This window comes from Athene cunicularia (genome assembly GCF_003259725.1).
Source record: "Athene cunicularia isolate RWA chromosome 7 unlocalized genomic scaffold, athCun1 chr7_part1, whole genome shotgun sequence".
Classification (NCBI taxonomy): Eukaryota; Metazoa; Chordata; class Aves; order Strigiformes; family Strigidae; genus Athene; species Athene cunicularia.
In genome coordinates, this window is record NW_020799107.1 from 12275191 (window position 1) to 12298885 (window position 23695).

The 23695-nt window shown below is 39.3% G+C and overlaps 1 protein-coding gene across 3 annotated transcripts in view; it reads left to right on the forward strand.

The window, feature by feature from the left end:
- PCNT (pericentrin) overlaps nt 1-23695 on the forward strand; it is a 95215-nt gene that overhangs the window by 55318 nt on the left and 16202 nt on the right. For 2 of the 3 annotated variants that reach the window (XM_026852342.1, XM_026852343.1), the window contains exons 33-44: nt 3269-3439; nt 4852-5004; nt 5572-5742; nt 6006-7127; nt 11910-12434; nt 13333-13438; nt 13874-14028; nt 19306-19503; nt 19760-19933; nt 20571-20766; nt 21437-21650; nt 22320-22470. In XM_026852342.1, the coding sequence (XP_026708143.1) occupies nt 3269-3439; nt 4852-5004; nt 5572-5742; nt 6006-7127; nt 11910-12434; nt 13333-13438; nt 13874-14028; nt 19306-19503; nt 19760-19933; nt 20571-20766; nt 21437-21650; nt 22320-22470 (3336 nt within the window). The remainder of the gene's footprint in view (nt 1-3268; nt 3440-4851; nt 5005-5571; nt 5743-6005; nt 7128-11909; nt 12435-13332; nt 13439-13873; nt 14029-19305; nt 19504-19759; nt 19934-20570; nt 20767-21436; nt 21651-22319; nt 22471-23695) is intronic. The other variant, XM_026852340.1, reaches the window with a different exon arrangement.

Sequence of the window (23695 nt, forward strand, 5' to 3'; positions counted from 1 at the left end):
CATTTAGCAAAAGTATTTGTCTTTTATCAAACATCTGAGTAACCTTTTCTATCTTAAAATAAATGCTTCAGTTTCTTCCCAGCAATTTTCCACAGTTCAGTATTGTCAGTGTGTCTGGCAAATTTGAAGGCTTGAGATTGGCATGATCTAAATTAAACTTATTAATTAAATTGCTAATTCTGTAAACAGTTGCTTCTACTATTTTTCATTTTTAAAATATTGAACTAAATATGTTTTTGTTTTAGCTTCAGTTAATGTGATGTAGACTAGCCAATCATAGTTTAATTAGGTACAATTATTCCCAATTATTTGGCACTTGTGAGATTGCATCTGGAAACAACTGCTTGGTTTTATATTACCATGTACAAGAAAAACATTGGTGTACTGGAGCAAAGCTATCAAAGGACCATCAGGATGGTCAGGGGGCTGGAGCAAATGATTTTTCAGGTGAGGCGGAGAGAAAAGAGTTTAGCTTTGCAGAGATCTTGTTGCTGCTTTCAACCATGTAATATGAGGTTATAGAGAAGATGAGGTCAGACTTCGAGGTGCACAGTGAAAGGATGAGAAGATAAAAGCATAAATTGGAAATTCCAATAAAATGGTAGGGGGAAATGATCGTACTGGGGACAGCCAAATGTTGAAAAAAGGGCTTGGAGTGACAGTGGTGTCTCTGTGACTTGGATATGTTCAGAATTCAAGCTTGCCAAGGCCCTGAGCTGGTCAAGCTGGTTCTGCTTTGAGTCACAGGTTGGAAGGCAGAACTCTGAAGATCGTTCCCACCTTAAGCTATTCTGTGATTTTTATCCAAACATACAAAAGCTGTGCACATTAGCTTTCTGTCTGGCTTGTCCTGGAGTGGATGGAAACTCTGATACTGCTGTTAGCAAGTTGCTCTTGTCTCTGAAATCTTAGCTAAACAGGTTTTGCTTAGTTAAACAAGCTTTCTTTATCCATGGGAAAGCAAAGTGTTCTTTTAGCTGTCTTAATGTCCCAGTTAAATGGTCTGTCTTAAAAATCCTAAATAAGCCAAATTCAGACTCCTTTTTTTTTTTTTTTTTCCCAAGAAACTAATTCGTCAGCTTTAAGCAAGATCATACTATTCAATTTGCCTAATGTAGGCATTGTAATAGTGTGTCTTAAAACAACTTTGTGCAGTAAATAAGCGCCAAAGGAGCTCTAAGAATGATTGCAAGTCGTGGACCTTTTTCTTTAAAAATACACTTGGTGTGAATGGCAGTTAGAGATTTTTATTGTCCCCTAAATTCGAACATGAAAAATATAGGTATTGCAGATAATGGAGACTAGTACTAATAAGAAATAGGTCTGGAAAGGATAATCTTGAATATGGAAGTGGATCTTTTAGTGAAGAATACTGTCATATGCATGGAGAAGGTGTTAGTATTTTCCTGTTCCAGTTCCTTTCAGTTGTTCCGGTTGTTGTGCTGTAATGTTGACACTTCTGGTTCGGATTGTGCTGGGATAATTGTTTAGCCTTTTGCTTAAGATCTTCAAAGTGGGACTCATCTCGGGAGTCTGCTGTCTCATCAATTTTGGTGAAAGAAGATACCGTGCTAGACTGCATCTGTGCGGGTATCCAGGAGAAGGTTTTACAGTGAAGGTGCATTACATAAAGCTCTGATTTTTCCCTGGGTCGCCACTTGTTTTTGCTGGGTCACTGTAGCAACCTCAGAGCATAGCAACTGGAGAAAGCTAGGAGAAACTTAACTCTTGTGTGCAGAGCTGTACTGACAGTGTGACCTACAGGACACTTGCAGCTCTGCTCTCCAGTAAATGCAGGAACAGCAGAGGTAAGGCAGCCTAATTCTGCAGGAATCTGAATTTGCACATTGTTACTAGACGTTTTTTCAGTGATGAAGATGGTATGGATAACATCTTGGTTTTAGTTGATATACAACAAAAAAAGGCCCAGTTGTTGCTTAGGTTTTGTTGTTACATATGTCCTTTCGTGTACAGCAGCATGATGCTGATAGGGTTGGTTAATATCATAGGTTTCATATGAGGGCAAGAAGAGTTTTCATTTTTCCCTTCAGGACAAACAGAAATTTTCGTGATAGGTACTTTCCTACCCAAAAAAGTGCAGGTGATATTTTCATAATTATTACATTTGGGGTTTCTCCTGCCAATAATACTAAGTGTGAATGACACGACTTTGTACCCTAACTGGCTGTTTCCCCTGTGATTTCATCTTTCCTCTTACGTGCTGTGTGTGCCTGGGCTTCCCCAGAACTGGCCAGAAAGCCAGCAGGGACTGCCTGGGGGCTAATGGGTGGAAATCAGATGGCTTATTCAGTATGGATGTGAGCTGTTTTTTCAATACCTACTCTTGGGCATGTTGCTTTGATGCTGTGATACAGCGTTAACTTTTATGTTTAAAATTTTAAATTAAATTAATTTAAAATTAACTTTAAAATTTTATGTTTTAATTAATGCTTCAGTCTTTTTAAGATCAGAAGATGCTATCCATGTACTCTGGGTTTTAGTTCATTTTGATTATAGAGAAATTTTATATATTTTCTTGGCAAATCATATGATTAGTGTAAAATAACCCTTCTGTTAGAGCTATGTATATTGAGCTATGGGTGGAATAAGTGTTGAACAGCAGGCAGTTACTGCTTTAGGTTTTTGCCCAGCTTTCTTTTATTGTGTTAAGTATAGATATGTATGCCTGCTATTTGGACAGTTTCCCAAGTGAAGCTTTCTTCCTTGAACTGACCCAGCTCCTGAGAAGGACTGTGAGAGCAAGCGGACCAAAAGAGAAGTCTTTAAAATAAATAATACTGTGGTAGCTTTATGGTCCACAGATCTGACAAAAACTTAATGCTTCACATTCTGACTTAACATGATGTATTTGTAGTAGGGGTTTGTTTTATCCAGACCTCCCCATTGTCTCCACCTTTAAACTTAACTTGGCAAATATGTGGTATCATAATAAATTTGAAAAAGGCTACAAGAGCAAGATGTTTAGGCTATTAAATATAGAATGTAATTGAGAAAGTATAATATATCACTGAATGCTAAGTTTTCAGAAGTTGTTAGAAGTGGCTTGAAAAAATAAAGGGGTAAAAATTTAAGTGAGCTAAAAACATTCAGTTGGTTTGAATTCCTATTTCTTTATAGGCCATCGGGATTATGTACTTGCACTGGGGTTTGTCAGGGATCAAGAAGTATTTTGGCAGGATTGTTAGATGGGTATGTATGTTGATATCAATTAATTCTAATGTTAAAAAAATGTATATATATTTTGCAGGATAAAGAGGCATTGCAACAGCAACAGTACAATAACCTGATTCAGATCTCTGCCCTACAGTCTAAATTGGATGAAGCGAGGCACAGAGTCCCAGCAGACAGCAGTTCTGCCCCAGTGCTGAAGGAGCAGTTACAGGCAGAGCAGGAAGCACTTCAGACAAAAGAGAGAGAGGTAAGAGTTTTGGCAGGGTCCTGTAGACTTCCCAGTCCCTCATGTAATTGCAGAAACATTTTGTGCAAACTTGTAACTGGGAATTTAAGACATTCCAAACTCCTAATGTGACTAATGTGGTAAATGTGCCTTCTTACCCAGCATTCTCCATGCTTTGGTGTTAACTAACCTTCCATTCTCTTGTTTTGTTCTGTTTCGTCATCCCCCATCTGTCTGTCTTCCTTCCCACTGGAAACTATCTCATGATGATTCACATCAACTTTGAGACTGATTGGTTAATATCTGCTGTAAATTGATTTTTCCTTTCCTTCCAAAGTTGAAGTGGAGCAGAAGGTAGATATATTTTTGCCTACTTTGAGCGATAATTTCTTTAAGAACAGATAGGACAGTTATCCATACTGGTGTCACTGACTATCTCTATTTGGTGAGCCAGAGTATGTTAGTGATGAGTTCTTGCACCAAGCTAAGATGAACCGCAGTTTAATTGGTCCCATTATTTAGAACTTTTATTGGATTTACATGCATTGATACATACACACCCACCCACCAACCCCCTGCTCTGTTTATGTAATCTTACAAAATTATTATAGTATCTGCAATATACAAACATACAGTCCAGTTTATGATGTGAAAAGACCAATGTGTGTGATCCTCCAGTTAATTGTAAACCAGTTTCAAGAGCAGTAAGATAATAAAAACTTATTTTTTACAGGTGGAAGTTCCATGTCTCCTATGAAGTCTGGCTTCAGGAGGCACCAAGCCTTTTTCATTCTCAGAGCCCCTATAGCTTCCTACCCGTTAAGGCAAGAGATGATAAAAGCTGTGGGTAGCAAGATCACAGAGCTTCCAGATAGCTCTTTACCCTCAAGCTTTCAAAAAGCTGCAAGCAAAGAAATGTGTAGTTATTGACTCTTTTACAGGTTGAGAGAGTCAATGCTCAGAACTTTTTTGATTGCTCTGTTACTGGGATTAGCACTGCAGTGCTAATTTCTGTTTTTGAGGAGAGGGAGAATGGTGATTATGAGTTAACTGCTTGTGATTCCATTAAACATCAGATACTAACATGTCTCCTATTGTTATGTCAAATTACATCAGTAGTCAAGCCTTGATTGTTCAGAACATAGATTAAAATATCTTTTATGACCAGTTATATTTTTTTTAAGAAAATGGAAAACTATCTTTGCAATACTTTGGTTTTGCAGTTGGAACACTAGCTTCCCCTTTTTTTTTTTTTTTTTTTTTTTTCTTAAATGTCTCAAGTATTTTATTAATGCAAATTGATTAGAGAAAATTTAAATCATAGAACTTGAAGTTACTTGCTCTCAGGAGACAAGACAATGAATGACGTTTTATCTTGTCTGCTTAAATAAGAGGACTTAACTGAAACAACTATGTATTTTCTTCTTTTTTAGATTGCAAGCTTGTTGGACCAACTAGAACAATGTAAAGATAATTTGATCAGTAAAAACGAGGAGATATTGCAATTGAACTTGCAGTTAGAGATGCAAAAAAACCTTAGCACTTCTAGCATCAGCCAGCTGCAGTTAGAGAATGCACAGCTGAAGGTAGGTTTCCTTAGCTTTGTGCACCACCTAAAACTTCAGAGACCTCCTTTGAGTGTTGTGGTATCCATCTCGTATTGTTATAAACAGATATTTAGGTTGTTTCTCTTGTCAAAGGAATATTGCATTACTGTTAAAAGGCTAATACTGTTACCATAGAACAAAAAACCCCAATATTCTAGATTCATGCTTATGGCATTTTCTTCTATAGTCATTTGATTTAAAGCTTCTAGCCCTGTCTGATTATGAACAGCAATGTTGTCATACAGTAAACACTCTACAGTTTTGTGTGCGTTTCTGACATCAACAGCCATAGTACATGTTACAAATTAGAAAGCTGGTTGGCTGTCAGTCTGGCAACTAGAGTGTTCATCTCTTATATTGAAAGATGAGAAATGTTGTGGCAATCTAATCCAGTGGTACAGAGCTAAATAAAATAGCTGTGTTCTTGAGCCCCTTAACATTCTAGTAAGGAGGAGAATGTTTAATTAAAGCCCTTGGTTCTGTTCTGTCATTAGGTTGGGAGAGAAACTAAGTCCTTTCTGATGAGATTTTTTTTTTTCTGATCAGGAGGATCTAACAAAATTTCATGTGAAGCAAAATCAGGACCAGGGTATTGGCGATTCCTCAGCTTTGTCATTCCCACAAGCACTACTTAAAGAAAAGAATCAGGAAATTGATCACTTGAATGAGCAGATGAAGAGGCTCCAGCATGAGCTAGAGAACACTCAGGAAAATAAAGTAAGATAAATAGTATGTGTTCATTACTTGACTTTGAGGGAAGAAAGGTGTACAGAATATTATTGTAAATGAAATCTATTTAATAATTCTCTTAAGGTATAGAGTATTCAGAGTAGCTACCAGCTGAAGTGTGCAGTTACTCCTGCTGTTAAATGTGTGAATTAATGCCTGTGTGATTCAGAATAAAAACTTGATCTAAACTCTATGTGCAATAGCAATTCTGCCTACATACAGCAATATTCAGACCTTATCTTTTTGCTCAGGTTGTGGAATACCAAAAATCTGAAATTAAAGAACTCAGATCACTTGTTGAGCGCCTTCGTGGTGACCAGGAAAGGCTGCATAAGGACAAAGATGAAGAAGTAGAGCAACTCCATGGAGTAATTGAGAAGCTTCAGAAAGAGCTGGCACAATTTGGACCAGTATGTCATGAAGTTGGTGACAATCAATATGATTTCTATCAACTTGCATTGGGAAAGCCAGTGGAAAACCTTCAGAATGAGTTGAGGAAGGGTCTTATAGATTGTCAGGGTGATTTTGATCCAAACAGAAGAAATGTGTTGCTACTTTCCAAAGTGAGAGAGCTTCAGGAGGAACTAAAGCTTGTCTCAACTGCTGAAGAAGTTCTGCAACACCAACTGAAAGAGAAGGAATCACAGTTCAAAATGGAAGTGGAAATTTTGGAGAAAAAATGCCAAAAATTGCGAGAGTCATCAGAGCAGCACGCTGCAGAACTGACGTCTCTGAGAATACGGTATGATGCACTTCAGGAAGAGTGCAGCCTTTTTCAAACACGTTTTTCTCAGAGAGAGGTTGAAGCAAGGATGATGACTTCTCGCATTCAAGAACTTGAAGATACTGTGAGAGAAAGGGAAGCAAATATTCTAGAGAAAGATATGCAAATGAAGACAATGGCAGATCAAAGAGAAGCTGATACAACTGAGTTGCAGTACTTAAGAAAAAAGGCAGCAGAGCTTCAAACTGAGTTGGAAAAGAGAGGTGTAAGCCAGGCTCAAGATGTTTATAGCCTTCCGTTAGAAGATTCTAGACTTGATTTCCATGTGCAAGCACTGAATCAGAAAGAAGTAGCTTATCAGAGAGAAATCACTGAACTGCAAGGTAGCACTGCAAAACTGAAAGATCAAATTGAGGTATATGTGAAAGAGCTTGAAGCCTTACGGTTGGAAAGAGGTGAACTTATTTCACAGTTGGAGTTGTATAAGCCAAAGGAGCAACATGATCATGAGGAAACTAACCTTTTCAAGTCATTCTGCCAGAGAAAAAGAAAAGGTGAAGCTCTTGAAAAAGGAATGGGGGAATTGGAAGAACTAGAAGCAAATGTTGATCAGTCGTTTGCAGTATTGGCTTCCCCTACTGATAAATCGGTATGTGATTTTTTTCTTTAATAGTATTAGTTGTGTTTTAAAAAAATACAATTTTATGTGTCATATAAAGCCCTATAGTTTATCCTTTTCACTGCTGTAAGAAAGGGTGAAGATGAATACTGTGGCATAAAAATGCCTGTGGTAAGTCAGTCAAAGGGTCTGTCGATCTGTGTAGTTTCTCCAGCAGTGGCTAGAGGTAGATGCCTGGAAGGTCTAAGAACACAGCAAGGATGTGTAGAAACCTAGCCCAGTCAGTTTTTCTGAGCTGGATGTGGTTTTGGGCATGGATCCTAAGGTATGTATTGGGTAAAGGTGACAAGGTGTTGGCAGTGGAAGAGCTGCAGGGGCACCTCTGTGAGAAAAGGCTGGGGCTGCTCCATGCTGGGCACAGATGGTTCCACCACAGGACACAGCTGAGCCTGTCAGCCATGTGCATGGCACTTCTGCAACAGCATATTTAAGGAAGGGCAAAACACTGCACAGATGGTGAGGACTGAGGAGAAAGAAGTGTGAGAAACAGCCCCTGGAAGAGACTATGCTAGAGCAGATATCCACACTGCAGGGGAGGACGTAGAGGACATTTGGAATGAAGGAGCAAAATTGAGCCTGGGGACAAAAAGTAAGGCAGGGTGGGGGGAAGCTGTTTCAGTGCTTGTTTCTTGCCATCCAACTCTATTTTAAATTTAATAGATTTAAATAAAACCTATTATTAAATAAATTTTCCCCAAGTCAAGTCTGTTTTGCCTATGAGAGTAATTAGTAGGTGTCTTTTATCACCCATGAGCTCTTTCCATCTTATTTTCTCCCACTGATGTGTCGAGGATGGAGAGTGAGGATGGGTATCTGGCAGCCAGCCAAGGTCAAGCCACCATGAGCTACTAGGGCTATGGTTGCCATGTTTGATGGCTGTCTTGGAGAACTACTTGAAAATACTTTGTCATGTATCATATTTTTTTAGAAATATTTATTTACTGTGACATTCTCATATGTACTCTCAATCTCTTCTAGAACCATCTGTTGCAGATAACCTAATGTGAAATTTTGGAAAGCAATAGGACCCAGAGACCTGTTTTTCAGAGCTGTAGTTGTCTCATATACCAACTTACTGTCTTTAAGGCTGGTTTACAGAGCTGATAAGTGTTAGTAAGTTAGAGTTAATAAGAGTGCTTATATGAAAAAAGTTGAGTGCATAGGAAAAGAAAAAAGTTAGATGTCAGGCTTATGTGAATTTCGGGGGTCCTGATTGGCAGTACGATATGGGTATGAAAATCCAAGTTGGTTGACTTAGACCATACAACTTGCCCCTTCATAGTGGGAAGGGAAGATGGCTTTTCACCACCACGTAGAAATGATGGTTTATAGCTAGAATTGGATTTCCAAGTTAACCAAAAGAACTGTGCTTTAATATTGGTATCATTAATGGTAAAAAAAACTATTTGCAGAGCTATGTAATGTTACAGAATGTTTCATATTACTTTGCTATTTCACTTCATAGCCCAGCAGTCCCAACAGGATGCAGTTCTTCCTTTTAAAACCTACTCAGCAATAACAGTGGGTTTTCAGTAGACTTTTGTCTGTTATCTTTAAGTTACACTGATGTATTTAGGATGTATCTTATTTAAATTGTACATGAATGCCATCTCTCCTTATTTAAAGAAATTATAAGATAATTACTATGTAAAATTACTTGTGTTTATTTTTTAAGCAGAAGTGGAAGTGTAGCTATGCAGAATGTATGATCATTACTGGTGTGTTTTTATCTTTATTTGCTTAAAAGTTCTAGTTTGGATCAGTGCCATTTGCCTAGGTGATACTGTACGTTCAGGGTCTGTCTCAGAAATCCCTCAGAAAAAGGGATCAGGTAGGGAATAGCACTGAATGACCGATGCAGAATGATATACATCGAACCATTGAATTTTTGTATACAAGGCAGCATCAGAGCTCAGCCTTCCAGTGTAGTAGTCTACTGGACCATGTTGCTTATATAGTGATTATTAGATCCCTGTTTAAAGAACAACAGAAACAGATCTCTAAATGTTTAAGTTCATGTATATATGTCAGTGTATTTCCATGTTTAAATGCTGTAAGTTTTAAAGTAGGCTGAGGAGGGATGATCATCAAACTTGGAGGGTTGGGTCAAATTAAGTAAACTACTGTGTCTTCAAGCATTCATTACACTAGACCTTTTCCTATGGATCAAGCTCATCCCAGTACAAGAAAAAGTACAATATTTGCTTTAGAGTATCAACTATCTGAGCAAGACTATGAACCTGAGAGCTGGAGAGGTGGAAAAATAGCAATATTTGGGTACTTCTGTTCCAGTATGGATTAGCTAAATGGCATTATACAGAACATCTTCAGAAAAAAATAAATGACTGCTTAGAGTACCAAGACAGAAAACCCATATGAGATTAAAGCAGCTCTTTACTTAACCTTGAATAATGAATGGTTAAAACTGTTAACATCAAAAAGCTTTTGTGTGATAGTGAGCATAACACAAATCCGGCAATCTCAGAGGAGCAAAGAAACCCCCTGCAGTTATTCTTGGGTTCAAAAGTGGGAACAATGTGGGAAATCTATTGAAATGAAAGCTGGAGGAGGAGCTAAAAGTATTTGCATCTAGCCCTAGGTGTAAAACAGGCTAGGACTCATCAGCTAAGGTGGATGATTAACACGAAAGAATTAAGCCGATTGTCTGAAATGAGCGAGAGAAGAATTATTCACTGTATCTTACAATGTAAGAGGTATGGAGGATGAAATGAAATTTGCATGATGGCCAGGTGTAAAATAAACTAAAAGAAATCTCTTTTCAAACAGTGCATCATTTAGACTCTTAGCAACAGTAGCTAAGAGGTCAAAAGATTGATCTTAAAATGAATCAGATGAAGCCATTGAAAGAAAAATCAATCAAGAACTGTCAAATAGAAAGATGTTGACTGTATGTGGCCTGGGATGTGTAGATTGCAGGGAGCTGGGCAAGCATGCTTGGGCAGGTACCACTTTGCAAGGACAGGACAAAGCTCTGCTGTGTGGCAAGGTTCCTTTGCAGAAAGATTGTTCTAGTCCTGTTAAACCTTCCTCGGAATGATGACAGTAAAAAGTGCAGGAAGGAGGGAAAACAGACCCCTATTAAAGCAGTGGGTGGGCCAGCTTGGGAGCAGGCTTTGAGAGAATTTGGTGCCTGGAGGAATGAATATGAAAAACTGGGAGGGAGCCAAGGCAGCCAGACCTTCTGTGGAAGTTGTGGAGGCATTAGACAGAAGCTGCGGCTTGCCATGCTCAGTATATGTTCTAGAGTCTCCCTTCTGCCACAGAAGAGGCATAGCCTATGCCATAAGTATACCAGTACCTCCTTTTCCTATAGGAGTTTCTATATTAATGAGATCAGTAAGACCTGGAATTACAGCGAGTCAGGCACTAGCCTTAGGGTTCCTTAATCACTTGGTGATGGCAAGTCTACCACACTGAGGTGATAAGGATGAAGGTAAATGTGGTTCAGAGATATTCCCCTTGGATGTCAGCCTCCAGGTGAAGTGAATAAGAGGTTTAGAGGCTGAAAGACAGGAAGAAGTATTGACTTCTTGACTTCTGGACCAAGCAGTGGGACTTGGAGTAGTGGCTGTGCAACAGCAGCCTTCCCATGGTGTCTGTGACAAACCTGCGTGTTGAAAAGAGCATTAAGATCATAGAAAATGAAAAATATCTTCAAGAGACCTTGGGAGTGGAAGAAAGTTCTTTATATAGAAATGCTGACTAAATGAGAGCCCTTGTAGCAAGGTAGGCAGGGATGTATCTGCATACTCCATGGCACAGTATTGACATTCCTCAGGTGTGTCTGCAGTTTGAAGGTGGGAGCCTAACCTTGGCCTGGTCAGTGACCATGGCCTCATGGCATGGGAACAGTGCTGTGGCCATTCAGATATCCAAGCCCTCAGGCTGGAAAACAGTTATGTGCAAGGATCACAAAAACCTGTTGTGTCCATGCTAGATGAGTTTCCCTGTTGGCCTCTGTCAGAGATGGTGGTTGGGTAGAAAGACTTCCATCTGATCTAGTGTAGCTATTTTTAGAGTCACAGTTTGAGAAATGTCTGCAGCGTTCCTGATCAGCAGAGACCTAAGTCTGTTGTTTGGTTCTTGGAAAAATTAAAAAAATGAGTAGAGTACTCCTGTGGGAACAGGATGCCAGAAGGTACAAGTATGGCCGTACCAAAATTTAGGATAAATCATGTTGGTATGTATGACTGCTGTGTGTCTCACATGATGCAACATGTGAATCCATGTTGCTCTTCCCTCCAGTGAGTAGAATTTGACAGTCGATGGTTTCTCCTGCATTGAAATGGCAGGTATAGGAACCATATGTAGTTGTCTTAACCATTTTTTCCTGGTGCCATGGGTCAGGAATTAAGCCTTAAGATAGTTCAGGAGATGTGTCCAGTTAGGCAAGCCACAGGTTTTGATTTGTACTTATTTGAAAGTAGCAAGATTTATCTACACAGCTACAAGGATTACCCTTTTTTCTGATTGATATAAAAATCAGGTCTGCAGAAATACACTTGCTTATTGTACAGATTGTTTTATTTCTCCAGTTGATGATATGCTTGTTAAAAGGCCTGGTTAGCTGGCATATAAAACATACTGAAGTGTTGGATCATTTTTACATAAAACCTGGGAATAATAATAGATATGACTATTAAATTTAAGATGATCTGTTTTAATGCATGGTTTTCAGTTTATAAAATAATATTTAAAGTCCATTAAACAACATGTGTTATTTCATTGTAGGAAAAAGATGAAGCTACGTTTGACTTGACCACTCACAATATAAATCCAAAACCTCAGATTAAGCAATCACAAGAAAATAACTTGTCTCAGGAATTGGATGTGATCAAGAACTCAGAAGAGGAGCAAGATTTGAAAAACCATTGCCAGCAAATGTTGGAAATTCATCAAACTCCTGATTCTCCAAAACATCACTTGAACCTAGGGAAAGACACTTCAAAAGACTTCCAGAATTTCATTGCAGAAGTGGCTTCATGGAGCTCACCTGAGATTGTGAGAAAGCAAGATATAAGTATGGAACTTCAACCAGTGCTTCATCTGACGCCCTTTTCGGAAGTTGAAAGCACAGATTTTGAAATGATGCCCAGCAGGTCACCCATGCAAGAAGATAATTCTGTACTGCTGGGATATTCTAACTTGCATGAGAATGGCAGTGAGGAAGCAGCAGTGGGAGTAGGTAGAAAATCTCCAGCTTTCTCTGAAAGCACCTACTCTGTTGATGATGGCCAAGATATGGAGAAGAGTTTGGTAAGTGATATTTCATGTCTGATTTCATTCTAATTAAACAAGAACGATCAGCTCTGTCCTTCTCGGATCATTGTTGGGCCATTGGCTCCAAGTAGTAGAAATGTGCACACCAAGAGGGGTAGGTGCAGTAATGTCCTGGACATGTGACTCAGTTCCTCTAACACTGTCAGATAGTGGAGCAAATTCTGGCCTGTATTAAAATGCTATTTACCACTGCTTCTAACTGAAAACAGTGTTCCAAAACCTAAAATTGAGCAATAAGCTGCTTACAGCAGTCCTGCACGTCTATACGCTGCTGATGTGATGTCAGTGAAAAAATGGGTATTGTGCTCTCAGAAAGTTGTTGAGAGAACTCTTCAAATCCTGGTACTTTTGCAGTGATGCTACATGGAAGTGACTGATAAACTTGTGGTAATACTTAATGTGTAAGTAATTGAGCTAAAATCTGTAAAACGTTTTTGGTACCATGATACTCAATTTTCTGGAACAGTTCACTTACGAATATCTGTCATTGAGTGTTAGAAGAGACTGTTTCAAAAGCAGAGAATAGAGGGTTTTCTTTTTAATTATTTTATATATTTGTGTCTGTATCATTTCACAGGAAGATAAAGTCTGTATTTCAGAAAACTATTCTTTGGTTGTATATTTTTGTGCCTTGCTCTTGAAGGGCAATTAATAAACAGACATGTATTTATAATTAAGAGTATTGAAAGGGAGAAAAAACCGTGATGGAGTGGATTCCAAAGAGCACCAATGTTGTGTTCATCATGGTATTTGCCATCTCTAATACTATGATCAAGTAGTCATTTGCGAAAACCTGCACTAGTAGCAAAGTTGTGATAAATGCAGAAAACTACAGCTGGATTCAGAAAATTAATGTGAAAACTTTATTTCCAAGCAGATGAGAGAAGTTGATAATCTAACTTTAACCCCTTCTGATTTCCAAGATGATGTAAGATCAAGAGCATCTGCCATAGATGCGATGAGCGATGCATATGACAGCAGTAAGTTTAACTTTGTAGATTCCTTTCACCCTTTCTTAACTTTAGTATAAAAATACTACATTTCTTCTTTATCCCGTTTTCTTTTACTGCAGATCTTTTATTTGAAAGCTATGCCTTTCTTGGGTAGTTCTTTATTTAAAAAGACTTCTATACTTGTGCTAGTGGAAGTCTGCTTTTACCTTTTTATCTTTATATACTGAAAAGGAGAAATGGGGTTTTGATGAGTCCTGACTTAACTACGACACTTTCTCTGGTGCTAAAGGCACCTTACAACCTTTTTACTTAAGGTAGTTGAGATCTTGACCAACTAAATTTTCAGGTGACCTTGCATTCATACTAGCAGAAGAAATTGTGGTCATTTTGCAAGTGGTTATGCTGCAAGTTCTTTTCATCTTTGTAACACTTGAGGGGGTGGGGGGCTGTCTCTTTCTTCAGGTACCAGCTCAAATTTGGCAGCTAAGCTGAAGCAGGAACTACAAACATCAGACCAACTAGATGCTAGTTTCATGGCTTATCTGCAATACCGTGGAATGTTTCCAGAGATTATGGAATCAATAAGAGAAAAGGAAATACTTTCACCACAGCTGAAGGTAATGTATGATTAATATATAAGCATACCAGCAAATTAAAACTGAAACAGTGAAAATGAAACGGTAATATAAGATAATTAACTGCTATGATTACACTGTAAACTGTTCTATAATGGTTTAAACTTTGATTATGATTTTTTTAGTCATTTTTGCATCTCATGTGACAGATTTACTGATATTTGTCTTGCTTGTACTTGCTAGAATTGAAAATGTTTTTTTAGGACAGCACTAGTGATGTTCCAGGATGTGGCAGTATAAGGATTAATTGACATGATTTATGGGCTTGTCTTGGAGACTTTACAGAAAGCTGTTCTGTAAGTAAGCACAGAGAGCTGACATCATGCTCCCCTGCCTATTCTTGTCATTCTGATATGATGGAGAGCTATGGAAACACCACTGCAAGCTGTGGAGGGATCTTTCAGAGTCAGTTCAAGGACCATGAAGAATATACAGAAGACTGAGTACTGATTGCTTACTCTAAGTCAGTAAGGCAAGTTTAAGAAATTATATGCCTGGGACTCTTTGGTTTGGTGCTGCAGCTGGACAGGCTCTCAGCCATTCCAGGAATTCCAGCTGTTGAAAGGGAGAAATTCAGTGCTGCAAATCATCTATGTATAAGGCTGGTGAGAAGTATGTGGATAAGTGCAGTGGGCTGGGCTACAGGGAGTTTGAATACTTCAGGAAACTTGAGTAATAAGAAACTGGGAGAAATATACTTCCTAGAAAGTGAATGCTGCCTTAAAACGTTTAACAGATTCTTTCAGCTTGCTCAGCAAAAATCAGGAAGATCCGTGCAGTGAATGAAGGCTGTGCAAGGGCAGGGTAAGCCTGAATTCAAACTCAAGCTGACTGATATGAGTAACTCACAAGATGGAGACTGGATCTTCATCTCTGCTCAAGGCAGACAGAACCCTCCCTCATCCTCTGAAGTGCCCCTTCATGCCAAACATGATGCTCTGGGGTTGGAGAACAAGGAACACATTGAGTAACTGACACAATTCAGGAAAAGCCAACCATGTGAAGTTGAAGCAACTACCCACTCACATTAGAACCAGTGCCACCAGAAAAGCATGTGAAGTATCAGTAATTAGAGATTCCTTACCGAGAGGCACTGAAGCACCCATTTGCTGTCCAGACACTTTCTGTAGAGAAGTTTGCTGCCATGAGCTTGTATTTGTGATATCAACGAAAAGCTGCCAAACCTGGTGAACTCTACAGATTATCATCTGCTACTGCTGTTCCACGTAGGGTCTAACGATACTGTAACAAGGCAACTTGGAACCATCAGAAGAGACTATATGTCAGATCAGTGTTAAAAGGAGTGGGAGCATAGATGGTATTCTCCTCTATCCTCCTAGTCAGAGGAATGGATCCAGTATGGAGGACACAGAGGTGAATGCCAGGCTGTGTAGCTGGTGCTATACTCAAGGTTTTAATTTCTGTGATCATGGATGCACCTTGGAGAAGCTGTGTGTGGTGGGAGCTGATGAGATTCACCTGACCAAGTGGGTCAAGAGCGTCTTCACCAATAAATTGGCCAAACCTATAAGGAGAGCTTTAAATAAGATGTAGTGGGAGAAAGGGATGGAACTTTGAGCAACAGAGAAGAGCCAAGAGCTGCTGGTGTATTAAAAACCAACAAGGAAACACTTATGAAATGCCTCAAAGAAACTGGGCTTGTTCCTACACAAAGGTGACACGGTTGACAGCACACAGCACGACTAAGAAACAGGAGGAGTTGGAAGTCACTGTGCAGCTAGAAAGCTATGATCTAATTGCTGTCACTGAAACTTGGTGGGGCAAATCACATGACTGGAGCAATGCAATTGATGGCTATAAACTGTTTGGAAGAGACAGGCAAGGAAGGAGAGTCACTTGGGTTTCTCTCTATGTTAAAAAAAACCAAACCAAAACAAACAAAACAACCACCAAAAAACCCCACAGCAACAAACAAACAAAAAGCCCCAAACAAAACAGACAAAAAAACCCCAACAAAAAAAAAAACCAAAACCAACCCAAAACTAGATTGAGTACAGAGCTGTCTTTGAAAAACAGAGTAGAGTCAGGATGTTGAATTTTGGGAGACCAAGCAAGGAATTTGTTGATGGGACTCCCTGGGAAACTGTCCTCAGGGGTAAAGGAGTCGAACAGAGCTGGCAGCTATTTAAGGACATGTTTCTTAGAGCACCAGAGGTTTTGGTTCCCATATGGGCAGGGGGAGGGGGGTGTGAGACACGCATGGCTGAGTAAGGACCCCTTGGTTGAACTAAAGTCTTAAGAATGAAGTGGACAGGCAGGGGAATGAGTAATATGTAACCTGGGAAAATTATATGGATGCTGTCTGGATGTGTAGTGATGGAATCAGGAAAGGTAAGGCACCACTGGAGGTGAATTTGACAAGGAATGTGAGGGAGAATAATAATAATAATAACTTCTACTAGTACATTGGACAGAAAAGGAAGATTAAAGAGCACACACATGATAAACAAGACAAGAGAACTAGTGACAACCGACAGGGTTAAGGTACTCAAATTTTTTGCCAAGTTTTCACTGCAGTCACTCTTCTCATATCTTAAATCCCTGAACCTTAAGGCAGGGATTGGGGAATGAAGTCTCTCCCATCATAAGGGAAGATCAGGTTCAAGATCACCTGATGAACCTGGACACACACAAGTCCTCGGTATCCGAAGAGGTGAATCCCAAGGTCCTGAGGGAATTTGCAGATGTGGCTGCTAAGCCATTCTCTATTATTCTTGAAGAGTCACGGCAGTCAGATGAAGTCCTCAGTGACTGGAGAAAAGTGAAACGTCACAATGATTTTAATAAAGAGGCCCCTAGGAACTACTGACCTCAGACTTCAGTGGCCAGTAAGATCATGAAACAGATCCTCCTGGAACTTATACTGAAGCATAATGACAGGAAGGTGATTAGATACAGCCAACATGGCCTCACCAAGGGCAAATTGTGCCTGACTAATCTGGTGGCCCTCTGTGATGGAGCAACTGTATTGGTGGACAAGGGATGAGCAAGTAATGTCGTCTATCTGGGTTTCTGTAAGGCCTTTGATATGGTGCCCTTCAACATTCTTGCCTTTAAATTGGAGAGATACGGATTTGATGGATGAACTGTTAGATGGGGAGTTAGCTGGATGGCAGCATCCAAAGAGTTACAGTCAACAGCTCAATGTCCAAGTGGCAATTATTAACAAGTGGTGTTCCTCAAGGGTCTATGCTGGGACCAGTGCTATTTAATATTTTCATTAATGACATAGCCAGTGGGACTGAGTGCACCCTCAGCAGGTTTGTGGATGGCACCAAGCTGAGCGGTGCTGCTGTTTCACTTGCGGGGAGGGATGTGCCATCCAGAGGGACCTGGACAGGCCGGAGGAGTGGGCCCGTGGGAACCCCATGAAGTTAAGCAAGGCCAACCGCAAGGTCCTGCACAAGGGTTAGGGCAGCTCCTGGTATCAGTACAGGCTCAGGGACGAAGGGATTGAGAGCTGCCCTGCAGAGAAGGATGAAAAACTAGACATGAGCCAACAATGGGCGCTTACAGTCCAGAAAACCAACTGTATGCTGGGCTGCATCAAAAGTAGCATGGGCAGCAAGTCAAGGGAGGTGATTCTCCCCTCTGCTCTGCTTTTATGAGACCCAGACTGGAGTACTGTGTGCAGCTCTGTGGTCTCCAGCACAAGATGGATATGGACCTGTTGGAGTGGGTCCAAAAGAGGACCATGGAAGTGGTCAGAGGGCTGGAACACCTCTGCTATGAAGAAAGACAGAGAGTTGGGACTGTTCAGCTGGGAGAAGAGAACGCTCTGAGGAGACATTATAGTGGCCTTTCCAAATACAAAAGAAGCTTGTAAGGAAGATGGAGAGGGACTTTTTACCAGCACCAGTAGTGACAGGAGAAGGAGCAACAGTGTAAAATAAAAGAGGGTAGATTGGACATAAGTAAGAATTTCTTTAAATGGAGGTGGTGAGACACTGGCACACGTTGTCTGGAGAAGCTGTGGATGTCCCCTCCCTGGAAGGGTTTAAAACTAGGATATATGAGGCTTTGAGCAACCCATTATAATGAAAGATGTCCCCATGCCTGTGGCAGGGGGGTTGGACTAGATGACCTTTAAGGTCCATTCCAACTCAAACCATCCTGTGATTCTGTATCTAAAAAATAATCTGAGAGCATAATTTCGTAGACTTCATGGAAAAGGTGAATTTTATCTTAAAAAACAGAATTTTTTGGTTTCTTTTGTGGATCATCAGTTTAGAGTTTACTGGCTGTAAGGTCTGAGTGCCTATTCCAGTACTGAATGTTTAGATTGAACACTTCAGCGTGCTTCTGTTGTTAATACTTAGTAAAGGTTTTCATCCTATAGTATTAGCTCTTGGGATAATTACTGTTTTGATTCTGGTGACAGAAAGTCTACTCAGATTGGTTCAAAAGTTAAGTAATTCAAAAAGTGCAAAGAAAAAATATCAAGAGTTAAAGAGAAGTACTCTGTTGTTGATGTTAAAGTGAGTAGCCATGAGGAACAGCTCCACATCGAGGCTGGGATAATTCCACAAGCTGTATGTAGAAAAGGAGTTAAATCTCCAGTGACCTTCCTTGAAAAGAGACCAGGAAACATCTGTGCCTGATGTAATAGTCTGCGAACAGGGAATTTATTTAAAAGAGATTATTTTGCCTGACAATGTCAGAGGAAACAATTTCCACTGTGTAAATGATTAAGACTGATTATTTTGGGAGGTGTTATTTGTACATAATCTGCTAAATTAAGACAAGGTTGTCTAAATACATAATTCAGTTTTCTGGCATGACTGGGATTTAGTAATGTGGCTTCAGACTTGATAGAATTCAGTCTGTTCCCAGGGGAGTTAGCTAAATGGTTCAGAAACAACAAAGATAAAATACAGTCCTTTGGCTTAATTGCATATTAGCATGTTGATGTACACAGCAATAAAATGTGCTGGCTGAGGCTGCCATTTGTACTTTCACATTGACCACTCTATTTTTAAATATTGACCTCAGTTGTTAAGAGATAAAAATTCTCTGGTAACTGTTGGCTCACTCTGTGTATGTGTATATGCATGTATTTTAGTTTATTAAGCATACCAAATAACAGAGCAGACCTGTGTGCCTTTATCACAGCCTCTGACAGCTGCATTATTTTTGTTATCTAGTGCTATCCTGTCCTGCTCTTATGCTGTCAGGGTGCTGATGCCTGTTTCCTAATATTATGCTTGTTTTTTTTTTTTCCTTTTCTTTTCTTCTCAGACCGTGCTGAAGATGGTGTATGAGGAGAGCCGCAAAATATTGGCTTTGTCAGAACATCCCTTTGGTTTTAAGGAGCTGAAAAATGTTCATCAGACCAGAGCAGCAATGGAGGGCTGGCAGAAGGAGGGTTTAGCCTTGCTGGATGCTATACAGTCACTGAAGGATTACCTTAGCAAGGTGGCAGATAGAGGAGACAAGGTATGAGAATAAAAAAATACTTTATAGCAAGTTAACCAGTTTTTAATATATATAGAAATGTATGTTGTTATGTGGTTTGTGTGTGTGTATATAGATATGTGCAAGGAGCAAGAGACTCCTTTACAGACCTCTCTAAATGCCTTTAGTCTACTTAAATTAATGTGTAGGTATGCTTCTACACAATAATGATATGAAAGACAGTGGATTACAGATTGAGAGAGATGCCATTTAAAAAAAAAAAAATAAAATTTAACAGGAATTTTCCAGTATTGCTGCTGACTGGAGAGGAGAACTTCTGCAAGCAGTGCAGAGCGTGTTTGAGAAGGAGAGAGATGTGTTGCAAGTTGACTTGACGTCTCACTTCTCCAATCCTGGGTCTGGTGATGAAGGTTTATTAGTGGAAAAACTGGAGTATATCATGAAACAACAAGTAAGAAAACCTCTTAAAGTGATATGCTCAGAGATCACTTCTTTTATTGTCTCTTTTAAATTTTTTTTTTTAGGTTCTTACAGTTTTGTTACTTTTGTTGTTAAATTTTATCTTGTGCATTGATCTAGATAGCATGAGATCAGCAGGCTTTTGTAGTCTATGTTTCAGTACCATTTTTCTCAAACTTTATATATTGTGTTACAAAGCCTATTATTTTAGCTGACATCCAGAAAGATTGTGATAGTAAAAAGGAAGTATTTGATAGAATTGTTCCTCTCCTTGCCTTTTTATCTAGAGTTTCACAAACCTCTCTTGCAAAGGGTATATACTGATCTAACTGAATCTGGGATTTTTTTGCTGATAATACTTAGTTTCTGTAGTTTCTTAGTTACTTAAGTTCTGACCTGGCTGCCGTAACTATTATGTATAAACTATATTAATTAACTATTACTCTATTTGGAAGCTAGTGAATTGGGGGTGGGGTTTTCCTTGTTACATTTTGCATTAATATGAAGCATGAACTTAGTCATTTGTGTGCCTCTTTATAAAATCTGTACTTCAAGGGTTTCTCTAGGGTTTATCTGTAGAAAATATGAAAATAACCTTGTAGATTTAATAGGACTTGGTTTGTTTTCAGGAGGAACAGAGGCAGATGGTTGTAGAGCACCTTTTCTCCTCAGACCGGAATAGCTTGCTGTCTGAAATACAGGACCTCCGTGCTCAGCTACGCATGACGCATCTTCAGAACCAGGAGAAGCTACAGCAGTTACAGGAAACCCTTACCAACGCGGAAGATCATGGGAGCAAACAAGAACACCAGCTTCGGAGGAAAGGTAGTAATCACCAAGTTCTTGTTATCTGGCCTTCTGTGTCAGTTCTTTCCCTTTTTTGCTTAGCAGATAAAAGGCAAAAAAACATTGTTTTCCAAAGAAGCAGATACTGTATAATTCTTCGTTTTTACTAATGCACTCAGGTTTCCTACTATTTCAGCAGAGGAAGGAATTTTTCTTCTTCTAATATTAATGGTTAAGAAAAATCTGTGAAAAGCAGCAAGAAACTTTAAAATAACCCAAAGCAATAGAACTGAAAGGTGACTCTGATAAATTGTGTATAGGTATAGAAAACCCATCAAGGATAGTAAAATATCTTGGTTTTCAGGAAATTCTTTATATGTATGTTTGCTAGTAAATGGATGGGTTTGCTTAATGAAGTTTCAAATCTGTTAGTAACCAGTTGCTTACAGTATATTGCAGTAGCTCTCATTGTCTCACCCAGCTTTCATATTCTCACTTTGCCTGGTCCACAAGCAGCAGAGCTCTAGTGTGTATGTGGATCTCTCTGCTGATTCATTTCATGTTTGAAAAGAATTTAATTCTCCAGACAAGAACACTTTAATACAGATGAATTTTTTTTTTTTTCCCCCCCAGTTTGAACCAGCATAACTGATAACATGTTGTCAAGTTCTCTGTAATACAAATAACTGTTAACACTTTCTTATCCTAGTTGAATTATTAGAATATCAGCTTCAGCAGGAAAAATCTGTCTTAAGTGACTTGCACAGCACCCTTTTTGAGGAGCAGAAGAGAGCCTCTGAAACATGTAATCTCTTGAATCAAGAAAAAGCAGTGCTGAAATCAGAGCTTTATGAAAGTAAGCAAGAGAATGAAAGGCTGCAGAAATCCCTAGAAGAGCTTCAGAAAGAAATAAACCAGTTACGGTGAGAAGTAGATTTATTAATTTATTTTATTTATAAACAAGTCTGAAAGATTTATACACATTGGATCCACACATGGCTTAGCACTTGGAAACACGAGTAAAACTAACCTCTCACTTTTCATGGATAATGTTCAGTTTTCTTTACTAACTGCTTAAATTTATTTATTCTTCAGTGCAAATTTGCATATTTAACTTTCCTTTAGCCTTGACTGAGAAGGCTGTGGAAACAAGTGCGTGTTATATGGGTGTATTAAAAGTGAACAGAGTAGATCCCTATATCCCTGATGTGTATCTCAATCCTTCAGTTTTTTTCTACTCTTTTGGTTGGTACTTTGGTTTGCTTATCTTGTGTAGATGATAGGCCCCTCCATTTCTATGGGGTTTTTTCCTCTCACAGGACAACAGTTTTGCTCTGCCAGAATAGCTAGCTTCTCTCTATCTCTTGTTTCTAAACAGAGCAATTCCAGTTTTACTTGCAGTGAGGTAAATGTTTTCAGATGCTAGATCTGTGACTTGAAAACTGACCCTCTTTAGAAGGAGCAGAGGCCATCTTAAAGAAACAAGTCAATAGACCAACTCACAAAAAGTAACTGAAAATGTCTTGGTTGCATTGCTGGTGAAGGATGTTCTGTTCTGAACATAGATGGAAGTGTCGTTTTGAACTTTGCAGCTTTGAATTGGAAAAAAAAGAAAAGGATTTGACAGCTGCACTTGAAGACTTGCAGACTGCACATTTGAAGGAAACAGAGCTACAAGGTTTGTTTGAGGAACAGCAGCTTCAGCATAAGAAAGCAGAAGAGGAAAAGACAAAGGCCTTGGAGGTAATGCCCTACGTCTCAGTGCTTCAGTTCACCTTCCTTGGTGCATGAAGTTAACTAAGAGGTTACTTTTGCAGTCTTTTTCAAGTCCAATGTTATTTGTTTAATAACTGTTTAAAAAAAGTCCCAAACATCTGCTGAATTTGTATATTTTCTTTTCATAGACTTAAAGCTTTTAGTTACTCTCCTTAACTGCACATGCAGAAATAAGCAAAAGTAGTTAGTCTTTTTTTTTCCATATCATCTTAGTTTTTTCAGAGCCTTATGCTTTCATATTTCACATTTTCACCAGTTTTGTACTACCCCTTACTGTGTAGGGAGAGTCAGATTCTACAGTTGTGTAACTGCACCCTTTATTCCAGAGCAAATGTGCTATAAGTACGTGATGTGTATGATCAATGGAGATGATAAAGAAAACCACACAATGATGCATATGCTTGGCAGAGAATGACTGGAGCCTTTCCAATATATCATGTATTTTTGGAGGTTAACCAAAGTATTTTTGTTTCCTTTCTTCTAAATTGAACAGAAAATAAATCAACAACTTTCTCTCTGATAACATGATAGCAATGACTCAGTTCTTGTGAAAGGCCTACACTGACTGGAAAAGGAAGATTTAACCTAAAGCTTTTTTTTAAACTTAAAAACTAAACCCAAACTCTATCAGATATCTCCAAAACAATTCTAGTTAAATGTCCTAAGTAAGGAAATGCAATTCTGACTCTATTTCCTTGTAGTCTGGCATCTCACATCACCTTTCTGGTAGGTGTTTAGGTTTATGGGTGGTTTTTGTTTGTTGGGATTTTTGTTACTACTTGCATTGATAGGACATGGTGCTGCTATTCTCCATCTTGTAAAAAGACTGTTCATGCAGGGAAGGCAGGGACCATCTCAGCCAAGGCAAAGTGCACTGCCCCAGGTGTAATTGTGCAACAGATTAAACCATTTGCAATTCCCATTGCTGCAGTCTGGCATTCCCAAATGGTCCCTTGAAGCCCTTCTATGGAAAGTTCATGAGTTTAGCATCTGACCTGACTTCCTGCCAGATCAGAGGACCGGTGGTGCTGGCTGGGGCGTAGGGCAGGCCCCCCTGCTAGGAGGACAGCAATGCTGGCTCTGTCTCCAAGTGCCCTGGGACTGCCCCTTTTCTCCTACAGAAAGGCTGGCTCCCAAAATGGACCCGGGGATGGATTATTTTTATCAGTTGACATAGCACTGAGGGATATGG